Source organism: Synchiropus splendidus, chromosome 12, assembly GCF_027744825.2.
Source record: "Synchiropus splendidus isolate RoL2022-P1 chromosome 12, RoL_Sspl_1.0, whole genome shotgun sequence".
Classification (NCBI taxonomy): Eukaryota; Metazoa; Chordata; class Actinopteri; order Syngnathiformes; family Callionymidae; genus Synchiropus; species Synchiropus splendidus.
This window is the reverse complement of record NC_071345.1, coordinates 12,274,011-12,290,000: the sequence shown is the minus strand read 5'-3', so window position 1 is coordinate 12,290,000 and position 15,990 is coordinate 12,274,011. Positions and strand designations below refer to the sequence as shown.

Here is a 15,990-nt window from a genome sequence, read left to right as displayed (position 1 = left end):
GTTATAAACAAATAATTGCAAAGGTCAAATACAAAGATGTGAAGACAAATATGATGGCTCAGAACCATTCTCTGGTTTGGGACACAGCACAGCTCCAGGAAAATCCCCAGAGGCCTAATGAATAAGGCACTGGCCTCCTAAGCCAGGGATTGTGGGTTCGAGTCCCATCTGGGGTGTATGGCAGAGTGGCGCAGCGGAAGCGTGCTGGGCCCATAACCCAGAGGTTGATGGATCGAAACCATCCTCTGCTATGCTTACATTTTCCTACATTCATGAAGTACAGTCATCATGGGTGTATATATATATATATATATATGAGCAAATCCGAACAGTAACTTCTGTAATGCTAATGTCATTTCAGAAGTCTTGACCATGCAGGCCGGGCACATTCTTATGCCACTGAGGTTGGGAAGGAGGCCTCTCACTGGGTTTTGAACATTTGACAAAGGATATGTTAGGGCAAAAAAACTTTATCAAATGACACAGTCAGAATGTAGGAAAACAAAATCATAGCAGAGGATGGTTTCGATCCACCGACCTCTGGGTTATGGGCCCAGCACGCTTCCGCTGCGCCACTCTGCTATCCACCCCAGATGGGACTCGAACCCACAATCCCTGGCTTAGGAGGCCAGTGCCTTATCCATTAGGCCACTGGGGCCTGGACTCTCTTTTCACTGGGTTTTGAAAAGGTCTGTGGCATTTGACAAAGACAAGGTGAACAACAAAAACTAGTTGCTTGGTAGGGGGAGGAGGTGTTGGGGGTGGGGTGTTTCAGACTATTGTCTTGTCAGTCAGGCAGTGACGTAACTTTGGAGGTCCAGAATCAGTGCATCAGAGCGATGGTTGAGCGCTGCCATGGAGCTGTGATCATGGTCAGCATGCTTAAGGTTCTCAGTTGTATATAATGTTATCAGACTGTCGTCACGTCAGAGGAGCAGTTTGTTTACTTCCATTGTTGGACAACACTGTTTGCAGTACACGCATTTTAAAAGTCTCACCTCAGGCAGACTAACATAACAATTCAGTTTTCCGACATGAAACCGTGCTCACTGTCAGAATGTAGGAAAAAACAGTCGTAGCAGAGGATGGTTTCGATCCATCGACCTCTGGGTTATGGGCCCAGCACGCTTCCGCTGCGCCACTCTGCTATCTAACCCAGATGGGACTCGAACCCACAATCCCTGGCTTAGGAGGCCAGTGCCTTATCCATTGGGCCACTGGGGCTTCGTGTGTTGAAACCCGTGTTGATGTAGTGATGTGCTGAGTGAGTAGTACTATTGGACAGAACCATTCAAGGCATTTTGGTCCACAACAGGGAGCCAAGCTTGCACTTGCACCCACTTTTACAAAGGGAACTTAAGTGTTGCGTTGAACTTAAAATAGGAACAGTCATATGGAAATGATGCACAGTGGAGCGTAGACATTCCCCACAGAATAATGTTTAGCCCAGGGCTCTGCCAGTTGTCTTCTGGATGTACAGTGAGTTAAATATTAAATCAGGCAAGGAAACAACCAACCATGAAGCAGAACATCTTCAAACCACCAGCGGATTCTTCAGCGCAGCGGTTAATCCCTTCATTCATTTAGGAGTGGAAAACCTCCCTAAGAAAGCGTTTGTCTTGGGCCCCAACACATTGCTAACAATATGAAATGTTTCAATTACATGAAAGGAAAAATGAATAAAATGTCCAGTTCATTTTCTTGAGCATTTTCAAAAGTGAACATGACAACTGACGAAGTTAACTATGAGATTATATGCTTCATTTGGTTCATTAATAAACAATATTGTGAACAATTTACGTTTACTGTATATTATACTACTGATATGATTGAATAACTAAAACGTATTAATAGCCATGATATCCTGGCACATTTCAAGGAGCCTGGAAAACATCTGTGGAAGACTTGGAATTCACATTTCACATGCAAGGGAATCAATCTTGCGATATAAATATATTATTTTCCTTTTTGATTTACAGGTAGACATTTAATCCAACTGTGAACTAAAGGAACAGATGAATATTTAATTCATTCATGAAGAGCCACGGGTGAATCAAGGTGAAGGATGTCTGTGGTTAGCATGGCAACTATGTGTTGCAAAAGGATACATTACGTACATCGGTAAATTCCAGTTGATAAATGACCACGTCTTGTTTTGATTGATTCAAAAGGTAATAATGAGGAAAGAACCTTCATGCTTCATGCATCTCTCACAGATGGATATTAAAAATCATTTAGGAAGTGATTAAGTTGAATAAGAAAAACCCACTGAGAGACAGAAATTTAATCAAACTCTAACAAATGAGGACAGAGTGGCTCACGTCCGCGCCAACTTTCGCGCTAAGCGATGCGTGAAACCAAGAGGAAGTGGGCTGTGATGGCTCTGTTAACTTCCTGATTAAGTGGGTTTAGTTTGCATCACAGAGATGTTGAAGTGGAGCCAACGGAGAAAATGTCTCGGGAGAAGACGAACCAAGACAGAGGAAGGTCTTGTTTTAAAAAAGTTATTTTATTTATAACTGCAGTCCATGAGCCAATTGGATTGTAAACCTGGCTTCACCCTTCACTGGATTAGGACAGTCCCTCTCAAATAGTGACTTAAAGTCTTTTCCATTACAGACAAAAACAACGTTAAATACAATTATTCTTTATTGGAAGTTGATCTATATTTCTTTCTTTTTTCTTTTCATTTATGTTAACAAGGATACAATGTTATGCAGTGGTGTACTTATAAGAATTTTATAGACAAATGATACTATTTACAGAGGCGGTGGAGAGTTGGGGGGCGCAAAACATTTTCTTCTTCCTGTTGGCTTCAACTCTCCAACAGACCAGGAGCATTTACACAACCACGAACATTGTACATGGAGTCCTTCACAAGCTGCTATTCAAATACAGTACATTATCATTCGAGGCAGCCGATGCTGAGTTGTGAATCATAGATTATTGTTTTAAGTTGTTGTTACAGAATGTCGAGCAATGGACTGATCAACAAAATTGATTTTTTGCTGTTTATTTTTGAGTTTATTTCTCACATTATCAATAATAATTTACAGAACACAAACACTGTTTTTGAGGCTCATTCACAGTGATGTTGTAAATGTTTCTTTTACAGGGGACGTTGTGATGATGGTGACGGTCGTTGTTAAAGCACCTATCTTAACTGTAAACCCTGACAAGGCAAGTGTCAACAAATGAATGACAAAAAGTACTAGTGAGGTCATTATGTAGGCAGCAGTTTCACCAAGTACTTACCAACCAGTCAACTTAGAACTCATAGAAACTTAGTTTTCAAGGTTTCTGGACTCTCTCTAACTGACTAGGCAGCAGACATAAAGGAGAAGTTGAGAGTGGAACTCCTCCATATCGAGAAAAGCCATTGAAGGCGGCGTCTGAGACTTGCCTGGATCCAGCATTCCATCACATGCATCGACCAATGGTATAACATTAAATATTTATAATAAAGCATAACTATTCAACAGCTACAACTTGACAAATAACTACCAAAAACACACAAGGAAACTTGAAAAAAATCACCTTACAAAGACTGATAATTTGTCTGGGACTCTATGAGTCTATGACTCTCCAGCCTGATGGGAACAGGCATCGCGACACCATCGTAAACACAAACGCATCATCAGCCAACCATCTGCCTCTCTCCTCGTCCCGCCCAGGGAGCCCGCGACGACAACAATGTATCGATGTGAGAACACATCATCGGCCACTGAGCTATTAAATGGCGGTTGGAGCAAGAACGCCGCATGGCGGGCGTCAGATCCTTCATGGAGGGTCTTCACTGTGGCGCAGCAGCTTCAATTGTCACTGAATATCAATCAATTGCAGACAAACAACTGCTGATGGGAAGCAAAAGAGCATGAAGACATTTTACAGCTGAGTTAACAAGATTGGGGCATTAATTGTGCTAAAGGTTGTTGGAGGGGCCCCTCATTCACATGCGAGGAAGTAATTATGGTGACATTCCTGGTGGGTTTTGATCAAGTAATCCCGGAGTGTCTGGCTACATTAAGGCCACAGAATCATTTGAGTTAAGAATCTGACCAGACTGTTTGGTCACTTCTACATAGTTGGACGACAGCTTTGTGGCTCTGACGTCAGCCTGTTTACTTGTCGAACAGTCATGCACTCGAGGCAATATTCATACCATGCAATGAACAACTCATGTTGTCCATGAATCAGACGTCATTGTAGTGAGAACTTTCATGCGAGATTAGATTTACTTGGATTGACTCCATTGAATCAATTCTTCTCTTTAGACTTGTATACAACACTGCCTTCATCATTGGCATCATAGAGAATCACAATAGAAAGTATATTGATTTAATATAGAAAATAAAATGGAAGATAATATCAAAAAATATAATTAATTTATTTATCAGGTTGAGTGTATGTATAGCATTACTTCTGACAACACTTACACATTACACATTTACTAAAAAACATAGATAAGCATTTGTTTTATTTCGGTCAGTTTTACACAGAACAGTTTTAAGTGAGTTTGATGCATCTAACTCGGCTTTTACTATTACAACTGACATGACGATTAACTTTAAAAGTGGAGTTGATAAACAAGCTGCATGTTGAGTTTGGTCTAGCACAGAGAATATTCTTTACTTGCCACTCAAAAATCACAAACATGACTATTACACTGCATAGCAACAGTACAATGATTTGTGACAGGAGAACAGAAGAATAAAGCAAAACAAGCCAGACACTGAGAAAGTAAGTGTAAACTTCAGCCAACTCAGTCCAACTAAAAGTGCAGCATACAATTAAAAGAATGAAAAAAGTAATGTCCCTATGCTGTAATATGAAAGCATTCCATTAAAGTTTATGGGAAAAATAAAAAGGCCTTTTGAAAGAAAGATTTTTTTTGGCTGAGTAGATGAACTTTCCAACAATTCTTTACAAGTTCACGATCATCTTTTAAGAAACTCCCCGACCCTGGTTGGTCTGTAAGACTCCTCATCATTAACTCAGCATTAGCAGCCTCCTATCTCTCCCTGCATCTCTGCCTGGTCTCCCTCCACTCCCCCACGCTACCCCTGCGGTTCCTGTCACTTGTTCACAGACGAGTGGCCATTACATCGGCATGACCTAAATGTGTCACAGCCCTCCCGCTATAGCTCTCTTCCTCCCTCCCCCCCCCTCCTTTCCCTGTGTATTTCCCTTCCTGTCCGTCTGAGCATCATTCCTTACAACCAGTTTAAGAAGTGTAAAAGCTTTCCCCCAATTTCGGGTGATTTCTGACCCTAAACTCTCTCTGCCATCTTTGGTTGAGACAACTCTTCCTCGCCTCATTTACACCACAGTAAAATCCCAATGGCTGAACAATTTCTCAGCCTGAGCCGACCCTGCTGACATCTACCAGCCTTGGTCCGCACCTCGAATACAGAAGTGGAGAGCAGTTTTTGATTCAACAATTGATCCAAGTGGAGATTGGCTGGCTGTTCTGAGCTGTACATTGGGCATAGGGCAAGCGCAGAAGTGATGCTTGCAAAACAGGAGTTAAGATTTGAAAGAGCATGGACATGGAAGGTGAAAAATGCAGTCAATTACTACAGACAGCTACGATAGAACAAGCCCAAAACCGCTCTACAAATTGGCAGATGGCAGCCAAACACAATGCATAGATGGTTCTGAACCAGGCAGACCAGAGGGGTCCATGCCCAGATGGAAGGGGATGGAAAATGGTTCTCTTTTGTGCAACAGACTGGGACAAAATGGTATCAAAAGGAGTTCTGATATGACCCCTAAACATGGAGCCAAATAATATCTTTTGATGTGATGTAAGGAATTTTTCGTTAAGAGAATGGCCAGTTAAAGGATACATGACTGAGGCAAAGGAAAACAAAAGCTTTGAACAGACTTACCCAGACACACTGATCCGTTAACATTTGGTTCGTAGCCGTCATCACAGACACAACCTCCCACTGGGACCATCCACTCGCCTTCGGCATTGCAATGCATGCGAGGAACCGTTCCTCCTTGAGCCTTACTGTGGGGGACGCAGATCCCATTCACTGGCACCAGAGCAGTCGGCTCTGCCCCCGAGGGAGTCGGAGGGTAGGATGCCAAGTGCTGGCTTGTAGCGGGACAGCGGCGGTAAAAGATGGAGACCCCCATAAGGGAAACACAGGCTCCACTGTCGACGATGGCGAGGACAAATCTGTGTTAAAGGGTTAAGTGGAGTGAGAGGTTAGACCGTTGTGGGAGAGATGACACGAGATATCAGAATGACGTTTTACCCATTGCGGGTGAGAGGAGCAAAGCTGCGGGTCTTGATGTTGATTCTGCTGTAGCGGTTGGGTTGGTACTGGTGAGGGGAACTGGGTTCCACTTTAGAGAAACTCTTGTCTGCAGCTATGGTGTCAATCTTGACCCAGCCCTCTCGGGTCTCCTTGTCCCCACTTGATGGCTGAAACCAACAACAGACAGAATGAGAGGGCCTTTCTCTACTTCCTGTTTTGTAGAAAGACTTAAGACACGCTTGTGAAAGTCAGGGTTCGCAAACCACATCTAGCCCACCATAAAAACATAGCCTACCGTGACACATTTTTCAATGGTTTAAATCAAACTTAGATGACATACACTATGTTAGCGAGTAGAAAAATGGCAGTTAAATAAAAAAAAAAGAAAAAAGAATTTCCAAAATATTTGAGTCAGTTATATTTCACTTCCTGCTGGCAGGGGGACTTGAAGTCCACTCATGGGTGGCCTTTGTCTGGGGAATTTTCAGACACGTCAAACTGAGGCAGACCGCTAATACAATTCAACTTTGATCTCCACTCTGAGGGAGAATTTCTTTAGTCACGGCAGGACGAAGTGATGAGAATGAACTTGTTACGCTAACACAGCTGCACTTAAAGCAACTTTAAGGCTTAATGAAAGCAGCGTCATCGCTCGCAGCTCACTATATATGAGTGGTGAAAGTCTCGTATGAATCTTTAAAGGTTTGTTCTGCGCCAATTACCATATTTACAAATGTAAGCTGTCAAATACTCCCGTGCCTAATCTGCTCCTAACTCTGCTACGAAGAAAATTCAAAACCTTTCCGTGCTGTTTCAATTCCCATTCTGCCAAACTTACAAGTTTCCATGTCAAATATTGTTGGGCATGTTGTGTTGCGGATTCACACTGATGTATTCCTTCGGTAACAAGCACAGCTGGGGACTTAAACACATATTAGCGTGAACATATCTCACCGCTTCCACCCATGCAACTTTAAATACTGAATGTCAGTTGCACTTTATGTTCTTCTTAAGCTCTCTGCTGTCTATGGAGAGTCTAAAGAGAAAAAACTTTGCCAACATCCTGTTCTACCACTCCTTCCTATAACGGGTCGAAGCCTCCCTTAGATCTGGGGTGATAGGACACACATAGACAGACAACACTCACACAATGGCCGTCTTGCTAAACCTGCCCACAGACCTCAGATGACATCAAAGTATTAGAATGTCCTGAAGGTCTGATGAAATATAGAAAGAATTACACATCCGAAGGGAGCATTCCTATTGGTCTGTGTTTGAATGTTTGGTCCTGTGTGTGACTGAGTTGGACACCCTTGCTCTGTTGCTCTTGACACTGCCTCTTCCACTGTGACTCAGCATGATGCTGTTCAGTCTACATGAGACATTTTGAAGCCGACTCACATCGATGTGTTGTGTTAAATACATTTGCCTTCAGTTTTATGCTGCTGTCAGTCTTACGGGTAATTACACAAAACCTCTGTGTCACGACGCCATGAGATGATTTGTTATAACATGATGAGACGTCGCAAGCTAATAGCTGCTTAATTATCTGCAGCGAGACGCTTGGCCGGAGGCTACGCCGCGAAAATGCCCAAATAATCCATTGAATTCACGGTGATAAATCAGTTAACAGCAACATTGTTCCAATACACCACTCCATGGAGCTGTGCAAAGCCAAATGACAGGAAGACAGTGATGTTTCACCTGAGCTCGATGAGGTGCAGGAATATATGATGTAACTATGTGATCGCCTTACAGACTTTTCTAGAGGTGAATGGTTAAATTCAATAAATTAAAACACCTCTTGACACCAGGAACCTTTTAAAGATGACGCTCAATACCCACTTGGTAATCTGAATTGCAAATCACTGCAAAGTCTTCAGTTCCATCAAGGAAAAAGCTTCAACTCAAAGTGAATTTTCTCTCAGTTCCGGTTCATGTTGGCGTAAGTCCGTTCATTTGTGTGTGCAATACATGTCACCACACTTTACACTCCCTCTGCTCTTCCACTCTGTAAGGGACTGTGACTATATGTAGGAAAAAGTGGCGTATAAATAAAGAGTGGCTGATTGTGACAGAACACATCACCACAATTCAAGGGGAAACGCCAGCGACTCGCCAGAGGAAATAGAATATCTCCATCACAGTATGTTCATGTCAGTTGCGCGTGAACGCCTGCAAAATGCAGCATGAACGTCTGCCATTAAGTTCTCTGCCCTTTTACGACCACATTAGAACTTAATGGAATTGAGCAGAAGTGATCATTTACTAAATGAAATAATGACAGACATTTATATAAGTAAGAGCATGTGCCCAACTTTGTGGGATGAAACGTGTAATACTGTGAAGAATTGAAGAAAGTGATCAAGGCCTTTATGAAGAACAATATCACCAGTAACTAGAGAGCACAGATTCCCCCCCAATATCACGGCCTTAAGTTAATAACACCACGTCACACAGATAAACACTTACGATCAAACTAATACTATTGAGCTAGCTGTGCACTTTGTCATCTCAGAAGGGTGTATCACACTGCCAGCCCTTCACATTAGCCTGAAAAACCTATAACAGTGATGATACTTTTGGCAGCTCCTGATCTCATTTCATTAGTCATCGACCCCGAGTCTCACCTCAGCCGTCCATGTCCTCTGCAGCTCCCTCTGGGAATCCGCTTGCTTGTAGTAGAGTGTGAGCGTCTCTTTACAGGTGGGTGAGGGTGAGCGCAGGCTGGCGCAGTCGCGCACAGAGAATCTCATGGTGATGAAGACCCGCGGAGCAGAGTGGCGGAGCAGGAAAGGCGTTGCCAACCAGTTGTCCTGAAGCCGAGGGTTCTGGTTGACGTTGCACACCTCGAAGGTCCGGATGAGCTTCCCTCGGTCGTCCAGCACACTCACCTCATCCCACTGACAGAGAGAAAAAAATGGGATCAATGTACCATTCCAACACAACTTTAGATCAGCCAAAATATAAACACGTTGTCAATACTTGAGTAGAGGCAGCTTTGGGCTTCTGATATTTAACACGACAGTTGCATTTAAAGAGTTAAAATTACAAATAAATATTAGTCATGAGACCCACAATTTCTCACAAAAACATCAACATTAAAGGAGGATGTTTCACAAAGTAGAGGGGGTTAAATAACGGAACAGATTCAGGTAGAATAATAAATAAAAGTAATTCAAATATACAGTGAGCACGAAGCAAACTTCACACTTGTTGACCTGTTAACACGCATCACACTCAGGTGACGCTTTCAACAGGTTTATCTTTACAGCGCTTCTCATCATCGATGACATAACATGACAACAAATACTTCTCAGCTATCACTAAATGAAGAAGTTTCCAGTTGCAACAAGTTCATAGTTGTTCCACATGACGTTGGATCTGATCAATAATTTCAAAACCTCCAGGCTGCTTCTCCACCAAGTCGGATTCTGACGTTGTTACCTCAGATCCTCCTTTTTGCTCTAATGAAGCCACATTTGCAGTAAAAGTAAAGAGAATTCTTAAAAGCATTATTAAAAATTAAACACTAAAATTACTTCCTCAGAAGGGATGTCATCATTATATAAAGTAGGAGAGCAGCTGGAGAAATACCCACCAATAGACAATGTTTTCTAACTTAACTTCAGTAAGTCAAATTCCAAAATGTACTTTTATATGGATAAATATTTGCTGTTTCCTATTTGGCATGTTTTATTTCATTACATGCATAAAGAATTTCAGATTTCCTTTTTTTGTGAACACTGTGTTTAGTTGGCAACTCCAAAGACGACAATGCAACAAAAGTATTGGTATGTGCATGTGAGTAGTATGGCGTTTAACATCGCGTGCACATTCATTTCCACTGAAAAAAAAGCAGCCAGAACAATAACAATGATATGTTCCATGATACATACTATACTATAATCACATTATACCTCCTCAAAAATGTAATGTGTGAGCTAAACAGGTGCCGTGAGCTACACACATGGAGTTTTCTCTGAAGTTGAGGAATGATTTAGAGCAAAGAAAGGAAACATGCACAAAAGCAAGGGCACAACTTTCACTCCTATTTGTCACTAATGCTACTGCACCTGCTCTCTGTTGCCTGTAGCTAGGTCACTACCATTAGCAGATGGTTTCGTTGACAACATTTATCAACATTTGCACTCCTAAAACACACAAACAAACAGGGATCCAAAGTTATGACCTTATAAGCTTTCATGCAGACATCTGCTGCCAAGCGGAATTAAAAGATTTTGGTTTGCGCATGTTCTATTTTCACAGAGTTGTTTACTGCTTCTTTTGATGTTGCATCAGTTTGTCTTCTTGTGATCCCTCGGAGACCAGAAAAACAAAGCGTTCTTCGGCTTTTTAGACTCAAGATCAAATGCTGCCTTGATGTATGACTCGTCACTGTCATCTGCTGTCATCCTTGTATACAGCCGGTGTTTCATGGTGTTTGTCATCGCAGCATGAGTAAGATTCATGGCACTGTTTAGTATTTTTAAAAGATCGTTTCAGCGGTGAAATTAAGCCACCATGTCACTTCAGTAATCCCTGACAAGCCTGAGGAGACATGAGCTTTTTTAAACATGATAAAAGTCTCTTTGCAGTGTTGCACCGCGCTGTGTGAAGGACGTCACGTCACTGTTCACTGTCTAACAATAGCCACAGGACAACGGCTGCCGACGCTCCATCACGTTCAGGATGCTCATGTGTTTGTGCATGCTAATGCATCTGCTCGTGTCTGAGTCACTGCCCAACAGGGGTAGAAACCTCCATGTCCCCCAATATAGGAGAGTGCAGTCACATTTCCGCCACACTATTGGAATTATTATGAGATCAGTGAGTAAACACAGTCCGCTGGAGTAATGGAGTGAGAGGATTGTGCCTCTCGAGCAGCCCATGATTCACTCCCTTTCAGAGCGAGGGAGATAAAATAAAAGTTGTGGATCATTCTGCTACATGCAGTCATCCAAACTGGTGTTCACCAATGAGATAATTTGTGGAGAAACAGGCGCAATAAAAAGACAAGTTTTCTATGGAGAAAATGGTGACAAGACAGCCACACAATGACCAACAATGCCAGAGATGCACATCCCTTAACAAGAAAGCAAGTGCTGTGGCAACAGAGGAAAGTTAGAGCTGTCTTTGTCGCATAAACCTTGAAAAAAAATAAGGTCTAAAGAAGCAGAGCGATCAATGCTTATCAAGGCTGAAAATATATATATATTGTATTTCCTTCAATATAGCAGAAATGCCATTCACATTTTCTTCTTGCTCCCAAAAATAAATAAGAATAAATAAAAAGTCTCAGTTATGAATGAATTAAATTGTGTTGGGGAACCTTTTTAAAAGCTCTTATGTCAACACTCTGGTTTCCTCCCACAGTCTAAGCGGCCTGTTGGTGGCTCTAAACAGTGTTTGAGGGTCTGGAGTCCACTTCAAAGTACGGGGGAAAAGACGTTGCATGTTTCTGACTTTGAAAAAAATCAAATTCTTATTGTCTATCTTTTTAAAGAAGGTGATTCGTATCATCCAATTTGAAAGTAAAAATAACACAAGTTACCAAAGCAACAGGTATGTGGTCCTCTTCAAGTCCATCTCTATTAACATGCTTTAATTCACGTGCAATAATAACCTACTGTAAATTCTGGACTATAGAGCGCACCGCAATATTAGTCGTGCCCACTAAATTTAAAAAGGAAACTAGATCTTCTCAGGTCTCAGCTGCTGCTTCTCGTCTCCGGTCCCCCAGGAGAACGGCTCTGTTGGTGGAGCTGCGGGCACTCGGGCGAAAACACTGCATTTTGAGTGCTTTAAGGTCAGTAAAACGCCTGTGGTTTCATTGGTTTGATGCGGAGAAGTTCAATATTTTGATTCTGAATATGACGCTCTTTAGCACAAATCGATATGTTAGCCGTGTCGCCACAGGTTTTAGACCGCGGGAAAAAGTAGCGTCCTTTAGTCCAGACATTACGGTAATTGGAATCAGCTTTGACAACAGTAAGTCAGACTAAACTATAGTTAACAAAATGAACAAGCTATTGTGCGCTAACTGTCTCGCCATTCAGTGTATATTGTCCTTGCAAACCCCTCCATGTTCTTGTAGACCATCACACACATGTATATTAAAGCACAAAGCTCAAGCAGTATCAAGAAGCTCACTGCCGAGATCAGAAACATCCAGTGCCCTAGTTGGGCGACCTGCACCAGAGGGGGTTGGTGCAGCCTCAAAGCAACTTCCAGGTACACAGAGCAGATGGTGTCTGTGTGAGGCATCATCGCGTGCAGTTAGGACCTGCACCTTTGTGAGACAAAAACAACACACAACATCCATTTGTTTCCAGACCCCACTCCCCATCCACTCCACAAAGCACAACTCCCCTCCACTCTGTTCCCCACTCCTCCTCATCTTGCTTACCCGCCCTTTATAAAGACAGAGAGAGAGAAAAAAAAAAAGGAAATCGGGGCAGATTGGGGAGGAGGAACGGATGAAGCGACGCAAAGAGGAAAAAAATAGGCGACTCGTCTTTTGATTTAATTTAAACTGAAATCCAAGAGAGCCACGCCATCTCTCCAGTGACAGAGGACAGGGAGGGCTGCGCTCCGACACAAACATGGAAACATACACGCACACGTGCCTCCAGACATATTCATGTGCAGCCTTTAAAAATACACACAATGCCAGAAGCCAGAAATTCTGCCCCACTATAAAACAAAATAAAATTAGAATAGGAGGGAGATAAAGCGGTCTATAAATCCTGCTTTAAGTAATGATATCTGCTGGGTCTGCCCTGGGGCCTCCACCTAGTCAGGCTGGACCGCCTCAACAGTAGACAGCTAGTCAACTCTTTTCTGGATCCCAAGCCTCTCACCAACTCCAGACTTGGAGCAGAGGTAGCTAATTCCAACCGTTTATCAAACCTGTGACCCCACAGGTGACATAGCGCCACAGACGGACTGGTAAATCAAGGGCTTTGTCCATGTGATCTCAAAGTCGAACTCAGTCTTCATCCTCCATACATCAAAACAATAATATACTTTTCAAAACTGAATTCCGTGTTTCCTCACAGGAGTGCTGTGTGTCTTCTGCGGCGACTAAACTGGCACTGTTCCATCCTGACACTGAGGTCACAATGCACAGTTGAAGGTGCTGAAAATTGAAGCAACTCTAGACCTTTCTCAAACCGATTTATGAAGCTCATGAATCTGTCAAGTATGAGACTCATATTTTGTCCTATTGGAGGCCACCATAGTAGAGCAGTTGAGATTGAGTTGTTTCTTTCTCGGATGACACGTGCGCCATTTCAATTTTTAGAAAAGCAAAAGCAACTTTTAGAAAAATAAATAATTTATTAAGATATATTCATGCGCTCAAATTTTATTTTTAATTGATAACAAATGTGGAATAAAGATGAGCTCAGACATCAATAAGACAGAACCGTTATTCAAGGATAAACATTATTCAAGTTTAAATTATCCATCAGTCATGCCTTATATCCATAATGTACATTCTAATCTTGTCTAAAATATTCATATTTTTGTATGAATTAAGAACAGTCTTCTGCTTGTGGTCGTGGCCAATGCAGGTCAAAGTTAAAAAGGAATAAAAGACTGACTGAGACTTTACAGTCGATGAAATAAGAAAGAACAGGGGGCAGCAGCGAAGAAAAACGTAGGAATATTCATGGCCCCCGCAGCTATGAAGAGAAGCTTGGATGTAAAGAAAAAACGTAAGAAAGGGTTAAAACGCACGAGCACACACGCGCTCCTTTCTTTCACTCCGCCCTCTCTTGCTCTTTCTCTCTGCTTGATGCCGCAGGTCAAATAAGCAGATCTCCATCTCAGAACCACTTCTCATCTCGGGAGCATCAAGAAGAAGAAGAAAAAAACTCATGCAAATAATGCACCACTGGCTCACTCACACACACACAGGCTGTGATTAGCGACTGCCTTCATGGTTCACCAGCTGCTGACATGCACAAGGCCTTCATTAAACCCACATCACGAACAATTATAAGTGGGCACCCGAGGCCAAAGTGGGTGTGATAGCGGTCACCACTGGAGCTGAGGTTTAATGTAAGGTGAGATAAGCCAGTGCAGCGCGCCTGTCTCCACACCAGAGGTTGCCAGCATGTGAAAGCGAGGCACTTGCTGTTTAAAGGTCAGCGCTTTTCAATACACAGAAAATACAAATGTGATCGCAGCCTTACATGGGTGACTCTTAAAATCCTGGAAAAAACACATAAGAGGCCATTTTTGGAACTTTTAGTCGCCATTGCTTTAAGATGCGGCATCGCATCTTTTTCTTTAGGCTTCGGCGGATCATCTTCCTCCATCTCTCCCTGTCCTCTGCTTCCTCTTTTCTCAAACCTACAAACCTCATGTCCTCCTTCACCACCTCCATATATCTCCTCTTTGGCCTTCCTCTCCACCTTCTGCCTGGCAGTTCCAACCTCTACATCTTCCTACCAATGTAATACGGCATCGCATATATCAGACCGTAAAAATGGAGACGTAACATCAAGCCAAATCATGAAGGTACGAAAGCCCTATTGCAACAGAGTTAAACAACATCCACGTGATGCGTCGGCTGTTTAATCCGATGATCTGCCAGGACTCGGAATATTTTAACAATTAATGAGTTTTGCTTGAAGGGTGGCTCCTAATACTCTCATGCTACAGATTCATCTACTCACTGACAAGATCTTTTTTTAGCTAATGTGTCTGACTGTCCAAAGCTTTTACCAGAATGACACAATTGTATCTCCATGACCTGCAGGCTCTGAAAAGAAGACAAATATAGAGCGAGCGAGTGCATGTTGTTCATGTCACATGCCACACGAGATGGACACATTCAGCAGAAACTATTGCTGATAATAAAAACACGAAGAATAAAAACTAATTCGTCTTCTTCTTCTTCTTCTTCTTCTTCTTCTTATTATTATTATTATTATATTCTAATTTGTTGCAATAAGGGGGCTGCAATGAACAACTATATATGTTATTTAAACTAAATAGTCCAAAAAATCAAAATAATAATAGGTATGTTTTATAGATAAGCTTAATATATGCTTTGAATTATAATTTATATTTTAATAATTAAAATTATAATAAAAAAAACAAATTTGTTGTTGTTTTGTTACTTATTTTGGTCTAACAGAAGAGGAAAACAGCCGCCGGCGCACGCACCCTCAGACATGGTTTGATCATTTGAGGGCGCCCAGCAACACGATGAATGCGTGTAATTATGAGCCATATTAGAACTGAGCCACAATCACTCACAGTTGAATGATTCGAACTGACCCAGGCGCTGACCCTTGTGCAGTCACGCAACTACACACCCAGGAACCCCCCACCTCGCCAGCGCACTCACTTCCACCCCCTGACTAAGATGTTAACTAGAGCAGCATTGACCTCAACTGCAACCATGAACCAACCATGTCAAACATTAACCTCCAGTGTTCACCCCAAATAACACAGCCCAGAAGCCACGTCGAGCCGCAGCAGTCAGGGAGATATTTAACGTCGCAGAAACAGTGGACAAAATCTCCCCTCTCTCTCCGCCGTAAGCCAGCACACACACACTGAGCCCAAAGCGGAGCGAGAACCTTGATTAAAAAGCAGATCAGGAAAAGAAGATCTATGGCTCATTCACTGTGGTTATGAGGTCACGGAGGAGGATATATGAGAGGGGAGAGAATGAAGTCCTCGTGGTTGTCTTACAGGCAAG

At 42.4% G+C, this 15,990-nt stretch overlaps 1 protein-coding gene and 3 non-coding genes across 4 annotated transcripts in view; all 4 read right to left on the bottom strand.

The window, feature by feature from the left end:
- Positions 1-15,990, bottom strand: part of ephb6 (eph receptor B6) — a 50,347-nt gene that overhangs the window by 16,335 nt on the left and 18,022 nt on the right. Inside the window, exons 3-5 of the mRNA XM_053880170.1 lie at positions 8,900-9,172; positions 6,267-6,436; positions 5,892-6,187 (exon numbers count right to left, since the gene is read on the bottom strand). Coding sequence (XP_053736145.1) covers positions 5,892-6,187; positions 6,267-6,436; positions 8,900-9,172 — 739 coding nt within the window. The remainder of the gene's footprint in view (positions 1-5,891; positions 6,188-6,266; positions 6,437-8,899; positions 9,173-15,990) is intronic.
- On the bottom strand, positions 586-658 carry trnar-ccu (transfer RNA arginine (anticodon CCU)). The gene has a single exon. It is a non-coding gene; the product is annotated as a tRNA-Arg (tRNA).
- On the bottom strand, positions 1,077-1,148 carry trnam-cau (transfer RNA methionine (anticodon CAU)). The gene has a single exon. It is a non-coding gene; the product is annotated as a tRNA-Met (tRNA).
- trnar-ccu (transfer RNA arginine (anticodon CCU)) lies at positions 1,145-1,224 on the bottom strand. The gene has a single exon. It is a non-coding gene; the product is annotated as a tRNA-Arg (tRNA).